Raw genomic sequence first — 18,616 nt, forward strand, 5'->3', positions numbered from 1 at the left:
CGAATCCGGTTTTCGGGGATCAGTCATTCCCAACAGGTGTGTTAGAGAGAACCCTCTCCACACAACTCGGATAAAATGATGTGAACGGTTGGGAGGCAAAACATTACCTCGAGAATTTGCATTTTGCATGCTGACCATCAAATCATGTCACTTCATGCGCGTCCAGAAATGTTTATACCCGTCTTAAATTACTATATGTCCTATACATGCACAAATGTATAACTCCAAGAAGATTCTATCTTTATTTCTCGTCTCGCCCCTTTTCAAACGATTGCTCCCCATCACTACGAATGGGATTCTTTGGTGTTGCCACCCAGAGCGAATCTATATCATTGTTTATCTAGTAGCTTCCTTATGTTAGAGAGAACCAAAAGATAGAAAGAAGAAGAAGAAGAAACTTTATCACACACAAGTAGACCCAATATTCATTGCCAGATAATCACAAAACACAATTTACATAGAACCATGACACACCCACTGACTCAAACCAACTTTTTTTCAGTTCATCTTCTTCGTGTGAGAACTCCTCCCTCACCACTACAGTTTTTGCTTCTCTATCCTAAGCAACCATCACACTTTCCTTTGCCAAATCCCCACCAAGACGACAATACACCCCAAGCAAGAGTAACTTCTAAAGACCCAAGGAATCATGCAACGCTGCTCTGGCCCTGGCCACGGTCAGGTCGATTTAAGTCACATGTCCCGGACTTTGAAAATGTTGGGGTTCTTGACAACGATGTCATACATGTGCACGCTCTTCAACTTTTTGAAGTCCTTGGGGACCGAGATGAGATCGAGGGTGGATCTCTTGTGGAATCGGAGGAGTTCCGGGTCGTTGTAGTACCTCTCCCACCCGAGTGAGGATAGCTTCCTCTCGAGGTCAGCATACGAGGTGATCACCTCGTTCGTTGGGATGTGGATCAGCACCTTCCGCCGCCCGATGCCGCCGGACACCTCGCTCCCTGGGTCCTCCGCCAGCCGGCCAACGCCGTTCTTGAACACCGAAACCCCATTCATTTTATAAATGTGAGATTGGGAGGAAGTAGAGCGTGCTGTGTGAGATTGGTCGATGAGCTGGCTCTTGTGGAGATGGCAAGTGATTGTGGCTTCTGTGATGCATATATATAGGCAAGGGACGTGATGCGGAGGAAGTATGTATCATCAGCTTATAATAATGATTGGTCAGTTTGTAAGTGAATATTAAGGGCCTCATGGGTGTTGGTTCACGGCCCAAGGCGGGGCCCACTCACCGGGGGATTTATCGTGTAAGGATACATCCAGGGTCAGGGTGTTTGGGGACACACTTTGCCATCTTATGTGGGCATGATCAGATTGAGAAGAATCCGATCCTTCTTTTTCCTAAGCCATTGAACCCACCATGAGAATCTTTGTTTGGAGGGAAAATAAAAAAAATAGATTGAGACGCACTCTAGGAGAGGATAGCAAAAGAATGTGACTTTGTTTGTTTGTGTATCGGATTGATCTAAGGAAAAAAGACACTAACCGTTCTACAATTTTCATACGACTCTTTCATTTAAGCACCGTGACTTCCAAAAATCTATCATCCTTATACGGTTGGAAATCACATGTGGCATTGCTGTAGAAGAAATAGTTGATGGGTCTCATTGAAGATGTCAATATTCAAGATATAAATCAAACGAAGCCATTTGCCGACACAAATTTGCCCGGAATTAAGAAATTAAGTTCAATTTGCTAAATACACGAAACCCTAAACCCAAAATATTTTCCTGAAATTAGAAATTATTTATGATTTTATTTCCAAAAACCCTAGCCCCAAATTCTAGTTTCTATCCGAACGGATTGCTCAGTGGCGACGCGGTCGTCTTGTCCTGCTGCTGGCAAGGCATTGGTGAAGCCAAGTGTGCCGAGGACTCAGAGAGAGAGAGAGAGATCGAATGATGATGGTGGTGCCGACTGAAGCAGGGGTGCAGCCAACATGCCATCTGACGTGAAGCACTGATTTTGGTTTGCAATTAAAAAGAGGGCTCGGGTTTGGATTTGGATTGTAACTTAATTTCGTCTCAAATCCTCAAATTAGGGCAAGAAAGGGCTTAAATGACGATTGTTTAAAACATTTTCAATGTCATCATTTCTCTGGTGAGTCACGTAGGATGATTTAATGTTAATGTAATGCCATGTAAAACTTTTAGATAAGAAAATCGTTTATATAACTTAAAGTTATGGCATTTAAATGATTACTTGAAAATGTACAACACTAAATTATAACACTAATAATGTCATTTTCCTAATTTAGCTGTATCAAGAAACTTGATAGATATGCCGACTATTTATTTACACAAGCACCATCATGTGATAATATGTGAAGAAGAATGTATCTGAAAAATTACAATTGTATGAGCTAACGTGTCCATCTTTAAAAGAATAATTTGAAGATGTAAATTTAGATTAAAGTCAATTTTTGGCCCCTGAACTCGCGCATTTATTTTCTAATCAAGTTCTCAAAGGTATTTAATTTGTCTAATTGTGTCTAATTGAACATGCATAACTTTTCTAATCGCATATCTCCGACTACTAATCCAGTTTATTTTAGTTAACATGTCCCTCAGACCCGACACCCGATAAGAGGGTTAGACGTCGAATTTTTTTTTGCCGACGTTGACTGGTAATGGGATATTGAGTGATGAGACTTCTTGGTCCTTATGCTGCACTAGAGGCCATGTAAGATTTTTTTATGGCTCCAAAAGACATGTCACCTCAAAATTAGATGATCAAGAGAGACTTGATCAGAAAAGTAGTAGACAAATTGAAAGTTTAAGGCCTTGTTCGGTAAAAAGTGCACAAGTTTGGAGACAAAAGTTAAACTTTTACTACAAAGTTTTCATTTTAAACATAAGATACCCCAACAGTGAAAGCAAATACTGTGGATTGCGGCGACAACTCCGACGCTAGGCGCAATCGGCAGTAGTTGTGGAGTCAAGCAGCGGCTAGGTGAAGAATAGGGGGAAAACATATATTAGGATTCAGACATTTCAATTCAATAGTAATTTAGGTCTCAAGTGAAAATTTTGATACTTGCAACGTACTGACCCATAAGAAAAGTATAAGCAACGATGAACACTGCTACATGAGCACCGCCTTAATATCCTGTTGATTCACGAAACATTTAGGTTGCAAATTGTGCTATTCTAGTGAGATTTAAACTTCAACATCAAGTGATATTTTACATGAGGTATTCAATTCATGTAAGTTATATGAATGGAGTTTCCCTTATGCATTTTTCTGCTTCCTTTCTGGATTCCCATGCACTCAAAAGTGGAGGAATTGTCTAGTCAATCATAAATATATTGTAAATTTTTAATTTTAGTCTTAAATCTTTGTGTGAAATTCAATATAATTTTTTTGTTAATTTTTACCTGGAAATTACTAACGTGGCAATATGTCACGTAAGATGGTCAACAATGACTGAAGTTGAACCGTCTTATTGGTGATTTCTAGCTAAAATTAACTAGAAGTATTGTAATGGAATTTCATGTGGATATTGAAAACAAAATTAGCAAAATTGAAATTTTTTTGAATTGAACAAACATTTGTATGATAAGTTTAGGATTGATTGTGTAATTTTCGCCACTCAAAGCTGATATATGTGGGACTTAAGCACCTGCACACCACTACCATACAAACAAAATTCAATTAGACATAAAGAGAATTTTTCCTTTAATGTGAGCTTCCACATAATAATTTTCCACCTTAATATATCACAAATCCTAATTTTAATTGATTTATTTAGGGCCCCCTATCGAAGGATATGAATTTGTTCCCCATATTACTCATTATTAGTTGTAGCGAAGACTTATTGGGCAAAGATAGATTATTCTTGGATTGTGGAGAGGCACTGAAAGAGAGAGAATTGGTTGCGGAGGGAATATTTAAAGCTAATATAGAACACTTTGCTTCTCTAGCGTAGGGTTTAAGCTCAACTTTCATTATAAAAAAGATGGGAATTCACGTTGATATAGGAATAAAGTACTAGACATTGGGAATGTAGTATCTATTCCCTAATGAATATTAGGATAACCTGATGATAACATTCTGCGCTTGAATGAGAATGACGAGATTTTTATATATGCAATTAACTAGATTAAAGGATGAAAGGGATAGAATATGTAAAACTCACGTCGAGCAATTTATGTTTGAATTGGAACGAAGAACTTCATATTTCAATTTAATAAGAAAAAATCTCATAGATGGAGGATCTAGAATCCAAAGAATTTACAACAAGACATCATGGAATACTTTTGGGCGTATATGGGATTAAGCTTTGTCCTCTTCTTTTACTTATTTATTTTTTCATATTATTGTTACCTTTCCTGGAGAAGAGGTCTCACCTACTTTGGTAGTGGAGCATGGAATATCTGAAAATGCTAGTTATTCTGGGCTAGAGCCCAGAAGGCTTTTTTTTTTTTTTTTTTTTTGGTGACTCAGGAAATCCCGAAAGCCGACAGCCGGCGGGAAGAACCTGGGGCCGACGCAAGCTGGCCACCACACTTACGCCAGCGGTTAAGTCACCCTGCGACGCACTGGGGATTCGAACCCCTCCCCTTCACGAGGGGGAGAGGGCCCAAAGCCAGCAACGCCACCCAGGTGGGTGGTTAGCCCAGAAGGCTTCATCTTCACTATACTGTGTAAAGCAGAGTTCTAAGTAGTCGACACATGTCAGTTATCTAGCCACCAATACATCCATTTTAATTTTAATTTTTTACAAATTTTATTTAATACTAGAATAAGATCCACAGCATGCACGAAATATAATGAGTGAATGATTTTTTTTTAAAATTTCTTTGATGTACTAATTTCAAGGAGTCTGCATTAAAAAAAAAAGATCGTTTAAATGCTTATAATATATCATATTAGTGTCACCATTTAACTACCAAGTAGATATTTAAGACTGGAGGTCTAACGATTGATAGTACAGGTCATGTCATGAATCCACAATTACGCATTCGGACAAATCGATTTGTCAAAGAAATGAGGAGAAAAAAACCACTTAGTGAACAATTGGTGTTGCTTATCCCCATAGGTGTACTAACAATATTCATGAAATAATCAGTCAATGAATTTTATCTTATGTAAATCCACGGATTTTGAATATTGCAAAGAGTATAGCAATTGAATTGAGAACCTAGTATGGTCATATCAGCAAAATAAATGAACGATTCTTTAGTTGTCACTAATATTAATGATGGCAAGTTTTTGAATATTGTAAATTATAATATTTAAAATGAATTATTGATGTACGATTGATTTGTTAATAATAAACTTCAAGTTCAAATATGTAAATATAACCTTGTAATAATAAACACAGAAAGAGTGAATATGTAGTTTTTTTTTTGGGGGGTAAAAGGTAAGATGATATTGACTTTAAACCAAAGAGCTATAAATAGCTATATAGCAGAACTTGGCACAAAAAACTTACACTCATGAAGACAAAAGTCAGAGCGAGTGAAAATGTGCCAAGGTAAAAAACGAAGGCAAAGCCAAAACAATGGCAAAAGCATCCAAAAAGACTACTAACAAGGAAAACAAACAGTACAAAGGCAACCCTTACAACAACACAAGAGCAGGGAAAAGAACCCAACTTTAAGATTGGTAGATAAGGACGATCCCAGCGCTGAAAAAGCTTCGAAGAAACCAGATGCGGCCCTGCCTTCAGCTTCGAACTTCAACAACAAGGATACTGGGAGAAATCTCCGAATGGAAGAGGGTTGAAAGCAACCCCCTACTCACGAAGGTCAATCGACCAAAAGGCAGATCAGTCCGCCAAAATAGATGGGTTGAGCGACCAACAAAGCAGCAACCTTTGATTTGTGGTGTTTGGGGGGACCTGATGGAAGGTCAAAGCTTTGTCCCTAACAATTATCTCAAGACGCTTCTTCATGGCTGAAAAGGATGGAGTCCTTTCCCCGAAGAGAATATTGTTTCGCTCCTTCTAAATGATGTTGCACAGGGCAACAAACGCAAACCGGGCAAGCGTGGAGTGGAACGAAGTCCCAGATAAATATTTGGAACCTTACGAAGGGCTGAGGTTGCCGATGGTGAAAATCAAAGTAACCCTAATTTAGTTGGCCTTGGTAATACAAGTAACCAAAATAATATAGTTTAGGATAATGTAGTTGGGAATAACAATGATACAACAAATCAAAATATATAATAGAGTATACCCTAATGTTGGAAATCAAAGGCCAATAGGACCAGTACTTAATGGTGATAATGTGAGACCATTCGGTAATGCCATCTTACCATTTGGCAGAATAGCAAATCAACCAAATATTGTCGTTGCAATTTCACCAAATACGGGTGATCAATTTTACGGTGGGTACAGAGTTGGAATGTGGAACCTATCTTGTTATAACCGATTCTCAGTTTTTGGACCCTAGAACCTATCTTGTTTTTCCAATTTGGTTCTAGGGTCTACCCATTTTTTTTTTGTTCCTCTTTTTTCCGTTCATTTGTTATAGCAAAATCATGTTGCCTGGTTCAAAGTAAAAGATGAATGACAAAAATCCCCATCCGCCAAAAATTACGATCCATAAGATGAACAAGTAATCACATGCAATAATAAACAATAAAAAGTTCAAACGTGGAATATAAGATATAAATTATAAAACTCCATTCCCCATTCATCCATAAAAAAATTTAGGGAAGAGGAAAGACTGATGAGGAGGTTCGAGAAAGAACAAAGAATGAAGGAGTGCTGAAGTTAGAATTTCACGGAAAAAGAATTTAGGATTTTGGCTTTTTAACTTATAAAACTAGTTCTCAAACATGGTGATTTGGTTTGGTTTCTGGATGGGAATTCATTTAGAATTGATTCATGGATATGTTTTTGGGCGGTTCGATTCTTGAGTAGAACCAGTCCAGTTGCATACTCGAACCAAATGTGGGATACATGCTATATATGCCATAACTACAAATGGATGATATAGTAATGCCACGTTCTTCATCTAGAGGGTACAATAGTTAGGTCCAGCTAGAGTAGGATTGTCACAACCCCCTTCACTTAGAGGTCGAGTTGTGGGTTATTTTGCGACATCCTAGGCATTGTCACCATCCCGAATTCACTTGCTTCTTATTTATACACATGCAGAAAGTGTGAACATACAATCCCCAACACAAATAACATGGGAACATGAGATACAAACATCACTGAAATACTTTGTATATTACATGGGTAGTGATGACTATCCCACATACATAAAAGTGGCTTGGGGTATCCCCTATCTCAGCCATGGTGGGTACTAACCAAAATTGGGAACCCTTCTTCTATTACATAGGGCCGGTGCGCCTATCTTAGTCCGAAGCCTCAGACGGTTCATCCATATCATTGAGATTTGAGTTCGGATTGTCAAACCCACGGAGAGATCCTATCCATAGGTCCTCGTACCTCCTATACCAGGATTTGAAGTGCATTGAGACAAGCTCACTTAGGCCATTTTATATCCATAAAACGGATGACAATTTACAATAAGTAATATCAGTTTCTACATCTACCACATCTGTAGTAGTGGTATACATCTTTATAGGGCAACCAAAATGCACAGTAGCCATGATTCTAAGTACTCATAAAAGAAACAATGGTGAGTACTTGGAATACTAAGTATAGCTTTTGGCCTTCGACTAGAACATCGATTCATCATCAACACTAGTCAATTATTTCATGCAAACCGTGTCGAAGGCCAATCAATTGCAAGGATAACAACCAAGCTTTAGGCACATATGAATGACAATTCTTGCAATGATTTGTACATATGATGCATGCCCCGAACTGAATTGGAATGTGAAATTGACTACCGATACAAGTCAAGGTTAAATTAATAGCATTTGCGATTTTTGGCCAAATGAAAAATAGTTGTTGCGATTGCAATTGATTCTGTTGGTCAATCAACTTCATTGTAATAGCCAAAATGAAGCATATGGTAGTTTGTGTGCTTGTTTGTGCGAAGTGATAGGTTCGAACCGATCCTTATTTAACTAGTGAGAATGGGTTCGTTGTGGTCATCTTTTGCATTTTCCTTGGTTTCCGTACTGTTGCTTTTGTTTTCGAGCACATATTTGTGGCAAACTTTTTGCGACTCTTTGAAGTTATCGATCCACTTTATTTGAGATCCAAAAGTGTATCGGGTGCTCTTTGTTTTAGCTTGAAACAAGACATGGATACAAAGACCCTCTTATTTGTGTCTTTTGAACTACTTCTGTGTCTGTATCTTGACAAGACCTATGATATGTAGGAAACTCCAATAGTTGAATATTGTATCTTGTTCATCGTTAAGAAAATAATTGGTTTTTCATGATTTTGTAAGTTGTTATTTATGGATATTGTTTGAGGCAATCGCTGCACCCGTCTTAATTTTTTCCTATTACCGGACATCATTGGGTCTAATTTTATCAATTAATATATCTTAGAAGACTGACTGACATGTTCTGCAAACTTGAAATATGCTAGAGTTGTGGACTTGAAGCTTTCTTTCTTCTCATACTGACCTTTGAAATTGCTATCTTGGTCGATAACATCATGTTCTTTTCTTTCAATTAGATAATTCTTTTTGTTGGCAAAATGTCGAAGATTAATAAATGTGGTCTTACTTCAAATTAAAACGAGACATGACACAAACGCAAGGTGTTTGATTAGTCTGTTGCATCATGGTTTACATCATGGTCGAACTATATTTTTGTTAGTTTTATTAGCTTTAAGTGGCTTGGTGTAACAGTATATTCTAAATACTTTCTAGCATAGTGGTGTAAGAACAACTAGTTCTGGATCATCTGGAAGCATATCCAGAATATTATGTGAGTGCTTCAACTGCATTACCTTTTCCATGGACGAAAAGTAGAGTTCCAATGCAACATTGTTCAGTCATTAGGACAGGAAGAGACTATGAGTACAGATTCACTCCTCAACTTTTTAGAGTAATGTTATGGTGCAACGTAATGATGGATATAGCACAATGTGAGTGGAATTTTTAGTTTCATTCTATCTTTGGATGTGTGTCATGGATGTTTCTTTTTAGAGTTCTATCAGCTTAATTTTCTCTAGCTGAATGTCGTCCTTTATTCTGAACCTCTATCTTCTTTTTGATGATGCGTCTATTTTTAGTTTTTGAATGGCCCATATTCTACGGAATGTGTCAAACACACCTTGGATTTTTTTTTTTTTTGAATTATTAAGGGCAATAATCTGTTACTTGACTAAAGGCAAACAAAACTATCGTCCGTCTTTACCAAAAATAAAAATAAAATATCGTCCCTGGATATATCTCACTTTTAGAGATTTTTCTTTGCCTTTTTGGTGTGTCTAAGTAAATTGGATGGAGAAATTTTTTATTAGTTGGATGAAATCGAAGCTGGTGTAAAGGTATGAAACCCTTGTATGTTAATATACAATTTGCTATGTATTATTATCCCATAATATGCTTTGTGTAAGTTTGTTCGCTACTGCCTGCCAAATTAGACTATCACCTATTGAAACATCATAACAAGCTACTTCAGTCTTGGCTATTCATGAGTTCTAAGTATTATTCATTTATTGAAGTAATCACATGCTTTAGTCACAGAAGTAACATTGTTATCTTGCAGGTGTATAATATCTTCTTCTAGTGTGAATGAGAGTAATTGGAGCTGATTGACCTTTCAAAACAGAAGGTGTGAACGTAGAAAGCATGCCGCCGTGAGAATTGACATCTACAAAAAAACAAACACAAGCTCTACTATTATTGTGAGGACAAGATGCGTGACTTTTTTTTTTTTTTTTTTTTTTTTTTTTTTTTTTGGTCGAAAGATAACTGATATTATATTAAAGAGTCATACAAGCTGTCGCCGAAGCGTCCGTAGAGATAATAGAAAGGAAAACAGGGGGAGGGAAGAGGAGCCAGTTTGTGGGTGGGCCTTGGTCCCTGTGGGCTTTAGCAGCCCAGTCAGCTGCTAGGTTAGCTTCTCGCCGGATGTGTCGAAGCGAAAGGTTAGGGCATTGCTGAAAGAGATCGCGGAGAATCGCGAATAGGTGCCGTTCCTTCCACGGCGGCGGATGTTTCGTTCGGATGATCTCCACCAGCTGCAAGCAATCAGATTCGATCTCAAATTTCTGAAGGTGGATTCCTTTCTGGAGTAGCCGTTGAAGAGCAGAGATAAGGGCATAGATCTCGGCTTGGAATGCCGTCTGGACAGACACAGATCTGGTGAGTACATCCGTCAAACGACCTTTGCTGTCTCTGTAAATGCAAGCTATTGAACCTTTGTTTGAATCCGGGCGAAAAGCCCCATCAATATTGCACTTAATAAGACCCGCAGTGTGGGTTCCATCTCTGTTCTAAACTTGCCTGTGCGTTTTGAATCTTCGTTGGCAGGGGTTGGAGAACCTTGAAGATAGTGCTTTGAGATAGGGCATCAGAGACCACGAGGAGAGGATCCATCGGTAGCTGACGAAACACAGCGTGATTGCGGTGTCGCCAGATCTCCCACAGGATATGGGCGATCACTTCAAGATTTGGAGACGCTTGTGGGAGAGAGATTCGTCAACTACCTGCATCGAATCGAGTAACGGAGGTTGGTGAAATACTTACTCGAATGTCTTCATGATTCCAAATAGCAGTAGTCCAAGGGCAGAAAAAAAACAGATGCTCGAGTGATTCTGGCTCAGAATTATTGCATAAAGAACAGTTGGGATGAGGGATGATATGTCGCTGATAGAGATTGAGTTTTGTAGCAAGGGCGTTTTGGCAAGCCGACCAGAGAAAACTTTAATCTTAGGCGCTGTATGCATCTTCCAAATTTTCCTCCATAATGTGGTGGGTTAGTATAAGAGGGAGAGGGCTTAGAACTCGGTTTCTGAGATTGGAAAGATAGATAATGATGACAACTCTTTACTGTGTAGGTACCAGAAGGAGTCTCTGTCCAAACCAACTGATCTTGATGGAGAGACGGATTGATTGGGGTATTGAGGATTGCTGAACTAATTGGGACATCGAAGAATTCAGTAACAGAGGAGGACTTCCATACAGAAAGCTGGGAATCAATGAGATCAGCAACTAGTTGTGGTTCTCCCTCCCCTGGTAAGCCTCCTATTCTGCCTTGTGGTAACCAATTATCATCTCTAATGTGTATCTCGCGATCCATCCCCTACTAACCAACGTAGTTTAGAGCAATTGCGTCACGGCCTTTTAATAAACTCGCCATCCCCAAGAAGGACGATGTCCCGGGGTAAATCTGAAAAGATGAAAATCGAAAGTATAAACCTTTAAAGAGCTGACTCCGATAGCTTGAGGATGCTGAAAGAGACGCCATGCTTGCTTGCCAAGCATTGCTGTATTGAAATTGGTTAAATCTCTGAACCCCATCCCCCCTGAATCTTTAGAAAGCTTTAATTCTGACCAGTTTTTCCAGTGAATGCCTGAATGACTAGTTTGTTTACTCCACAGAATGCTGAGATTTTCTTTTCGATCAATCGCAGAGACAAATGGAAGCTTGAAGAGAGACATGGCATATCGGTAAGGCTCAGATTATCGATTTCAATAAAATTTCCTTGCCACTCTTCGAGAGAAATTTATCCCGCCAACTTGCTAACTTGTTATTGACTCTTGCCAGGATCCAAGAAAACATCTCCCTCTTGGAACGACCCCAATCGGATGGAATGCCCAGGTATGTTCCATATTTACTGAGGATAGGAACCCTTAGTTGCTGTGCTAGAGTATGTTGTAAAGAAAGAGGACAGTATTTGCTAAAGAACACACCGGATTTATTTCTATTTATGAGCTGGCCTGTGGCATAACAATATTGATGGAGTAGATTGGCAAGATTTTGGCATTCGAAATAGTGGCTCAAGGAAAAATACTGAATCATCAGCGAAAAATAGGTGAGATAACCTTGGACAGTCGCGATTAAATTGAATCCCCTTAATGTGACCTATGTCCACAGCTTGAGTAAGAGTAGCTGATAAGGCATTGGCAAGTAAAATGAAAAGATATGGAGAGAGGGGATCACCTTGGCGCAGTCCTCTAGTAGGTTGAAAATAAGGAAGTTGTTCACCATTAAACCGAATACTAAAGGAGACTGTTGTAACACAAGCCATTACACGAGTAACCCAGCTGTCATGGAAACCCAAATGCTTCAAGTATGCTTCCAAAAAGTCCCATTCAACCCTATCATAGGCTTTCTGCATATCTGTTTTTAAAATAAGGTTGAAACGTTTCTTACATGCTCGCACTTTGAATTGATGCATGACTTCTTGAACCACCATAATGTTGTCCCGATCCCGTTGCTAATAAATGCTGCTTGCCTGGGAAATCAAATTTGATAGCCATGGTTTGAGTCTGTTGGCCAGAATTTTTGAAATGATCTTGTAAGCAAAGTTACAAAGACTTATAGGACGGAACGCTCAATACCGGATGCTGAACTTTAGGAATTAGGCTATGATCGTTCGTTTAGTCTTGTTGGCATAATACCCGTATCGAAAAATTCATGAACTGTTTGAATAATCGTATCTTTAATAACATTCCAGTGATGCCGGTAGAAAAGGCCAGGGAGACCATCAGGGCCCGGAGACTTCGAAGCTCCTAACTGGCAAGTGGCTAGGTAAATCTCCTCCTCTGTTACTCTACGTTGCAAGTATGCATTCATATCAGGTGTTACTACTGGAGGGCACTGTTCTAAGAAAGGACGGAAATTCCTGTAGCCCTGAGATCTGTAAAGCTGAGAGAAGAAGCCCTGCGCAAGATCTTTTAACTGATCTGGTTCTCGGATCCACTGATGGTTAGTATCTAAGAGCATTGTAATTCGATTGCGTTGCCTTCTTTGCATAGTGTATGCATGAAAAACTTGGAATTATGATCTCCCATTTTAACCATTGTATACAAGACCGCATAGCCTTAATTGTTCCTCTTGAAGCCATACTTTTTGAATTTCACATCTAAGAGCATTAGCCTCGTTGCTTATCTCCTTCCCGATATGATGTTCTATTGATAATGGTCTCAGCGGTTGAGATTGTAAGTGTGAGATGCGGTGATGACCATTGTTAAATCGGCCCCTGCTCCAACTTGCTAACCTGGTGGCAACCGCCTGTAATTTGGATAACAAGGAGGGACAACTATTTTCCCATGCCTGTTTTACCATGTGATGACACTCTTTATCTTGATTCCAGAATGCTTCGTATTGAAAAAATTTTACTCGCTTTACAGATACTGAACGAGATGTCAACAACAGGGGACGGTGATCGGAGCCAACAGGAGGTAGTGCAAAAACTTCTGCAGTAAGGTGAGATGTCAGCCATTCCAGTGAGCAGAACATCCGATCGAGCTTCTCCTTTACCAGCGCATCCCCTGCTCGGTTATTGGACCAGGTAAATTCACAGCCTTTACTTTGTAGTTCTATTAACTCACAATCATTAATCATATTACGAAAGGATGTCATACGAGAAGTGGATGCAGGTCTCGGCCCATCTTCTCCCATGGAGAAAGGAAATCATTGAAATCACCGAGACATAGCCAAGGTAAATGAGTTGCAGCATAGAGGATTCGTATGGTATCCCAGAAGTCTTGACGGAGTTGATAAGTTGGAGGGGCGTGCAAGCAAGTAATATGAGTGGAGGCTGATGTCCTTTGATCACAGGCAATGAAATCCAGAAAGTGAGAATCCGTATGTACAAGAGTAACATCAAAACTGTCATTCCAAAACAAGGTAGACCACCCTTGAGGCCCTCAGGTTCCTTCACAAAAGAGTGAGTAAAGCTAAACTTGTGCTGTAATCGATTCACAAAAAGTTGATCATTCTTTGTTTCCATTAGAAACACGATATCGGGCTTATCATAGGCTACCATAGCCTTTAATGCTTGAATTGTCAGGGGAGAGCCCAATCCCTGACAATTCCAACTCAGGAGTTTCATTGGTAACCCGATGGCTGTTTAGGGCCAGCCGCCAAAGCCCGAAGATCAGGGAGAGCTGCCTCCAAAACAGGGGCATCCAGAAGGAGAGACTCATCAAAAGCTGCCGATGAGGTGAGTTTAACATCATAGGGAGAGTATCTTTTCGGTTTTTTGCTAGAACCTCCAAGAGGCATGGGCCGAGGAATCTTAGTTCTCTGCTGGTGATGCTTATCCATTGGAGGGATCTGAGGGTTTTTCATCTTAACTGCTGCAGGTACTAAGTCCGTTGTGGTAGCAGTGGAAGTTGTAATAGGAATTGGAGGGAGGGCAGGCTGAATTGGAGGAGGAGTGTCAGGTACTGTTTCTTCCATTTGCTCAACTGGGACTTTAGGGTGGTAAAAAGCATCCCAATAGGGGCTAAATTGTTTCAGTTCAGCTCTGAGCCAGGGTCCAAAGGTCATCGTGTCCCGACCATCGAATTGTGCTTCGTCATAAGGATATTCCGGGCATGATGTAGCATAATGACCCAGCCTGCCACAAGAGTAGCAGTAATGGGACAATCTCTCATAACGGAAATCGAGCCAAAGGGTCTTGCCGTCAATACAGATGAGTTTCCCTGTTTTCAAGGGTTCTTTTAAATGTAATGCAATTCTAATCCTTGCAGAAATATCAGTTTTCACATCCTGAACCGTACCTATCTGGGATACAGCTCTGCGCAAGATAGGAGGAGAAGTCCATTCTAGAGGTAAGCCAATAACATGCACCCAAAACAGACACTGTCCAAAGTCATAATGTTGTAAAGGAGTGTTAGGTTGCCATGGTCGTAGATTAACCAACTGTCCTGAAAACAACCAAGGACTACCATCCAGAGTGCGTCTTTTTTCACTTTCAGTGCGAAATTTGATTATGTACAACCCTGTATCTGCTGAAGTGATCTCAACATGATCCACTCTCCAGGCTTTCTTCATCGCGACATGAAATGCTGATAAATTCACAGAAGGGTTAGTGAAAATGTTACCCACCAATATTAGGCGACAATCCTGCAGTTTGGCCGATGCAGGGAGATCATCCCAAACCTCCAACTCCTGTTCAGAGCATAAACGACCCAGGCGACTGCAAAGAGAAGCAATTCTGGAGGTGTCGTCCCGTTCATCCATGGTGAGAATAACCAAAGCACACTACTATGTATAATTTGGGTGAGCAATGAGCGAAACTGTAATTTGCAGGGGTTGCATGTTTCCGATCGTCAACATGCAAAGTAGGAAGTACTGATATCTGAGGGTATTGGAGTATACATCGGACCCAGAGGACTCAGATGGCCGAAGGAAATGATCGGAATTGCACATGCAAAAGAAGGAAAGAGGATGAGAAGCAGTGAGGAAGAAGATGATGATGAACACTCGTCTTTCAAATGGAAGGCAGAGTTCAAGGGAAGAGAAAGGGAAATGAAGACATGGCGAAAAACTCGATCATTACGTGAGAGAAAACTCGAACATTACGCGAGACTCGTCAAAACTGGCCAATTAAAACCATAGATTTTCCGACAAAATGCGTGCCCGAAAGTGCTCACTGGGCTTCGTAACCCATATGCTTTACACAGGGAATTCGGCTGCGCTTTGGAGGAAGAATCTAATTTACGCATTCACCCGGGGAGAGGTAGCTTGAAGGGGGTTTTATTCTTATCAAAGGCTCCATATAAAGGGTCTAAGCATAGGTAATGCTAGGGGAACAAAGAGCGCCTAGTTATCCAATAAGGCTAAGACGTGGATGCATTCTAGGGCGTGAACCTTTTCTTTGAATTTATTTAAACTAGAATGACATAAGATGCTAGGCCGAAGCGAAGTTGGAAATGAAATGAAAGGTTAAGTAATTGTGTTTGCCTACAAGCAATGTGACTTATTCTATCACGAAGGCTTCGCCTACAATGCTTGAAGATGACATGAGAAGGTGCAAAATTAAGTTATAATGTGCATCATTTATGTGTCTTGCAAGTTAGGTGTAATTTTTTTGTTTGTTTATCTTTTGTTATCATATTAGGACTACTTGTCCAGAAAAAGTAGATGGTTCGAATTTGTAATTTTGCTAGCTTGAATCAAACATTATGTTTTGCCAGCTCTAGTGGATACAATCACATTATCTAAATTCGTATTTACCCTTTTCCTCTCAACTGTATTCTAATTGAAGGCAAATTATTTAGAGTTACCTTATAGTTCTCATGATTGAATTGAGTTTCAATTTTTGCGCCTTTGAAATCCCAACCAAAATCGTCGCCTAAATGCTCCTCTTTTCTAACAGAATCAATAACAAGCCCATTGATGCCTGACTTGAGCATGGTCGAAGTTTTGAGTGAAAACATACACATCAAATTCCAACCTTTTCCACTCGGAATGGACACGTTTACATTCTCAGCTGCTGAAAGAGAAAAATGCCATAATGTAAATTGTGACACTGGTGTCCAGTGAGCAAAGATCGATCTTTGTTGGAACTCATTGAGAGTTCAGGCGCTTAATCATGCTTCCTATCGTATTAAAAAATTGTCTCATACAATGCAGCTTTGCTAAATCAGTTGGATAAGTGTGTTTCTCTTGATAAAACCCCAAACATGCCCCTCTCATCCTCTTTTATCAGATAACACTAAACTCATGAAAGCGGAAGTGAACGCACACGGCATTTCAATTTCATCAAACATAAAAGTAGGAAAGGTGACCAAAATTTGACTATCCAACACAACCTAAGAAGCACTGACACTTTTTGGGAGCCCTTGTGTCGTGTTCGACACTCCGACATGTATCCGATGTGACATCCTGATTTTCAAGTTCTAATTTCGATTGAATAAGTTATGCATTTCATCGACGTGCCTATAGTGTTTTTCTCTGAGATGGCTACTCGTGAGATAACTAGCCTATCAGGTGAAGCCGTTAAAGGATTTTAATGCAATAGACTTAAGAATTCAACTAGGAATTGATTGCTCGACCGTGCTAGTTTGTAAGGGTCATTATGACATAATTAAAAATTGATCAGAGACCGGAGATAGATCTGAAAGTGCTAGTATGAACACTTAGAGAGGGGTGAATAGATATGAAAACAAATTTTGCAAAATATAGCAAAAAATTTCACTTTTAACCTGAGTCTGGTTGACAATAGATTTTGCAGATGAAATCAGACTCTAACAATTAAATAGAGTTACGGACAAAATAAAGGAGTTTAGGGAAGAGAATAAGAACACAAGGTTTATAGTGGTTTGGCTTAGACCAAGCCTATGTCCACTCTCTTGCACTGACAGCCCACTATCTGAATTTCACTATGAATCAAAAGAGATGTTATGGTCTCACATCATTGATTCCACAATATAGAGATCCTGCTACACTTTCTCAAGGTCTCACCAATATCTAATCTCTCTTTTGAGTACGAATTTATGCTCAACAATTGAATTAGCAAAGTACAAAGAACTTCAAACTTTGAAATTTATCTATCTCGCACATCTTGAATAACTAGAGTGTCTTCCTTTATAAACTCTCCCATGCCTTTATAACCGTTGGCACCTTCCAAATGAGTTCTTCCAATCTACCCGTTGGACAAAATCAATTAGGGAGATCTCAAGTTATTTAAAGAATATGAAAATAGCCCACCAATCATGCTTGCCCATACAATTAGGATCTAGGTTTCCATAAGTAGAACCTTCAAAGTATACTTCACTAATCAACGGATTTAAGTTATTCGAATTAATTTCAATACGAATAATAGATCTCGAGATGCAATCTCCAGCTGTGAGAACTTCTTTAGCTGCATGAATCAAATCTTTAAAGATATACTCGCATTTAGATAAGTCTTCTTTGTCGATATAGAAACTATCAATGAGGGCAGACTTTAAATCTTGAGTCTAACGGTCTTCAGACTTTGACGGTAGAGTCTAGAATTCTACAAACTAGATTAAAGAAAATGTTTTGTCAACTTCAAAAAAATAAGGAAGTTTTCTCCAACAATCTCCCCATTTTTTATGATGACAAAACTTTCCTGTAGATTTGGATACTTTTGACTTGCAAGACAATACTCAAGCAAACAAAGATATCTCATAAAAGATAAATGAATTAGGATAAAGATAGTATCGAATTTGCATCCACAGGAAACGAGTTAGTCTTGTAAAAACAACTATCTTTATCATAATTACCAACAATGCTTAAGATATTGTAAGCATTAAACAATAAAAACACAGTCCAAACCAATCATAACCAAACAAAAATAAAGTCAAATCTAAAGGTCAAATCTGCACCAACTTCTCCCTATTTTTGTCAACATCAAAAAGGTAGAGATGAAAAAGAGAATTTGATAAAATGAAGATTGTTTTGAAACACGAACAAGCTGGAAATCTCCCATCGACTTGACAGTTTCCTCCAACTTTCTCAGATCCTCCTTTAATTGCGCTACTTCCTTACCCTTTGCAATTGCTTGAACTTGAAGATTAAGGGCTTGAACTTGATCATGCAATGAAATGAAGTGGCTTGATTAGCATTTTGCATGTTTTGAAATTCACATCCCAAAGCATAAATCCGACTTTTTATCTCCATAAGAACATCAAGCAATCTTTTAAGATCTACTGAGTTGTCAGTTTGAGTGGTCACTTCAGCATGATCAGTTTTTGGAGTATAGGCAGATGATGGAACTTTGGCATGAACATCCAGACTTGGAGATGAAACCTCATTAGCTTCTTCAGGAAATTGAGAGGCATAT

General features: G+C 39.2%; 1 protein-coding gene and 1 long non-coding RNA gene across 2 annotated transcripts; one reads left to right on the plus strand and one right to left on the minus strand.

Moving 5' to 3' along the window:
- Positions 1-398: 398 nt before the first annotated feature.
- LOC104426148 (flowering-promoting factor 1-like protein 3) lies at positions 399-1,109 on the minus strand. The gene has a single exon (XM_018868101.2). It carries the CDS (start codon positions 1,015-1,017, stop codon positions 694-696), a length of 324 nt encoding a protein of 107 aa, XP_018723646.2. The 5' UTR covers positions 1,018-1,109; the 3' UTR covers positions 399-693.
- Positions 1,110-11,616: 10,507 nt separating this feature from the next.
- LOC120290200 lies at positions 11,617-12,816 on the plus strand. The gene is made up of 3 exons (XR_005548046.1): positions 11,617-11,670; positions 12,530-12,603; positions 12,704-12,816. It is a non-coding gene; the product is annotated as an uncharacterized LOC120290200 (long non-coding RNA).
- Positions 12,817-18,616: the final 5,800 nt, after the last annotated feature.

This window comes from Eucalyptus grandis, chromosome 2, assembly GCF_016545825.1.
Source record: "Eucalyptus grandis isolate ANBG69807.140 chromosome 2, ASM1654582v1, whole genome shotgun sequence".
In the NCBI taxonomy this organism is placed as follows: domain Eukaryota; kingdom Viridiplantae; phylum Streptophyta; class Magnoliopsida; order Myrtales; family Myrtaceae; genus Eucalyptus; species Eucalyptus grandis.

Coding starts and splice junctions, on each gene's coding strand:
- LOC104426148 (XM_018868101.2), bottom strand. CDS start 1,017: ATGAATGGGGTTTCGGTGTTCAAGAACGGCGTTGGCCGGCTGGCGGAG.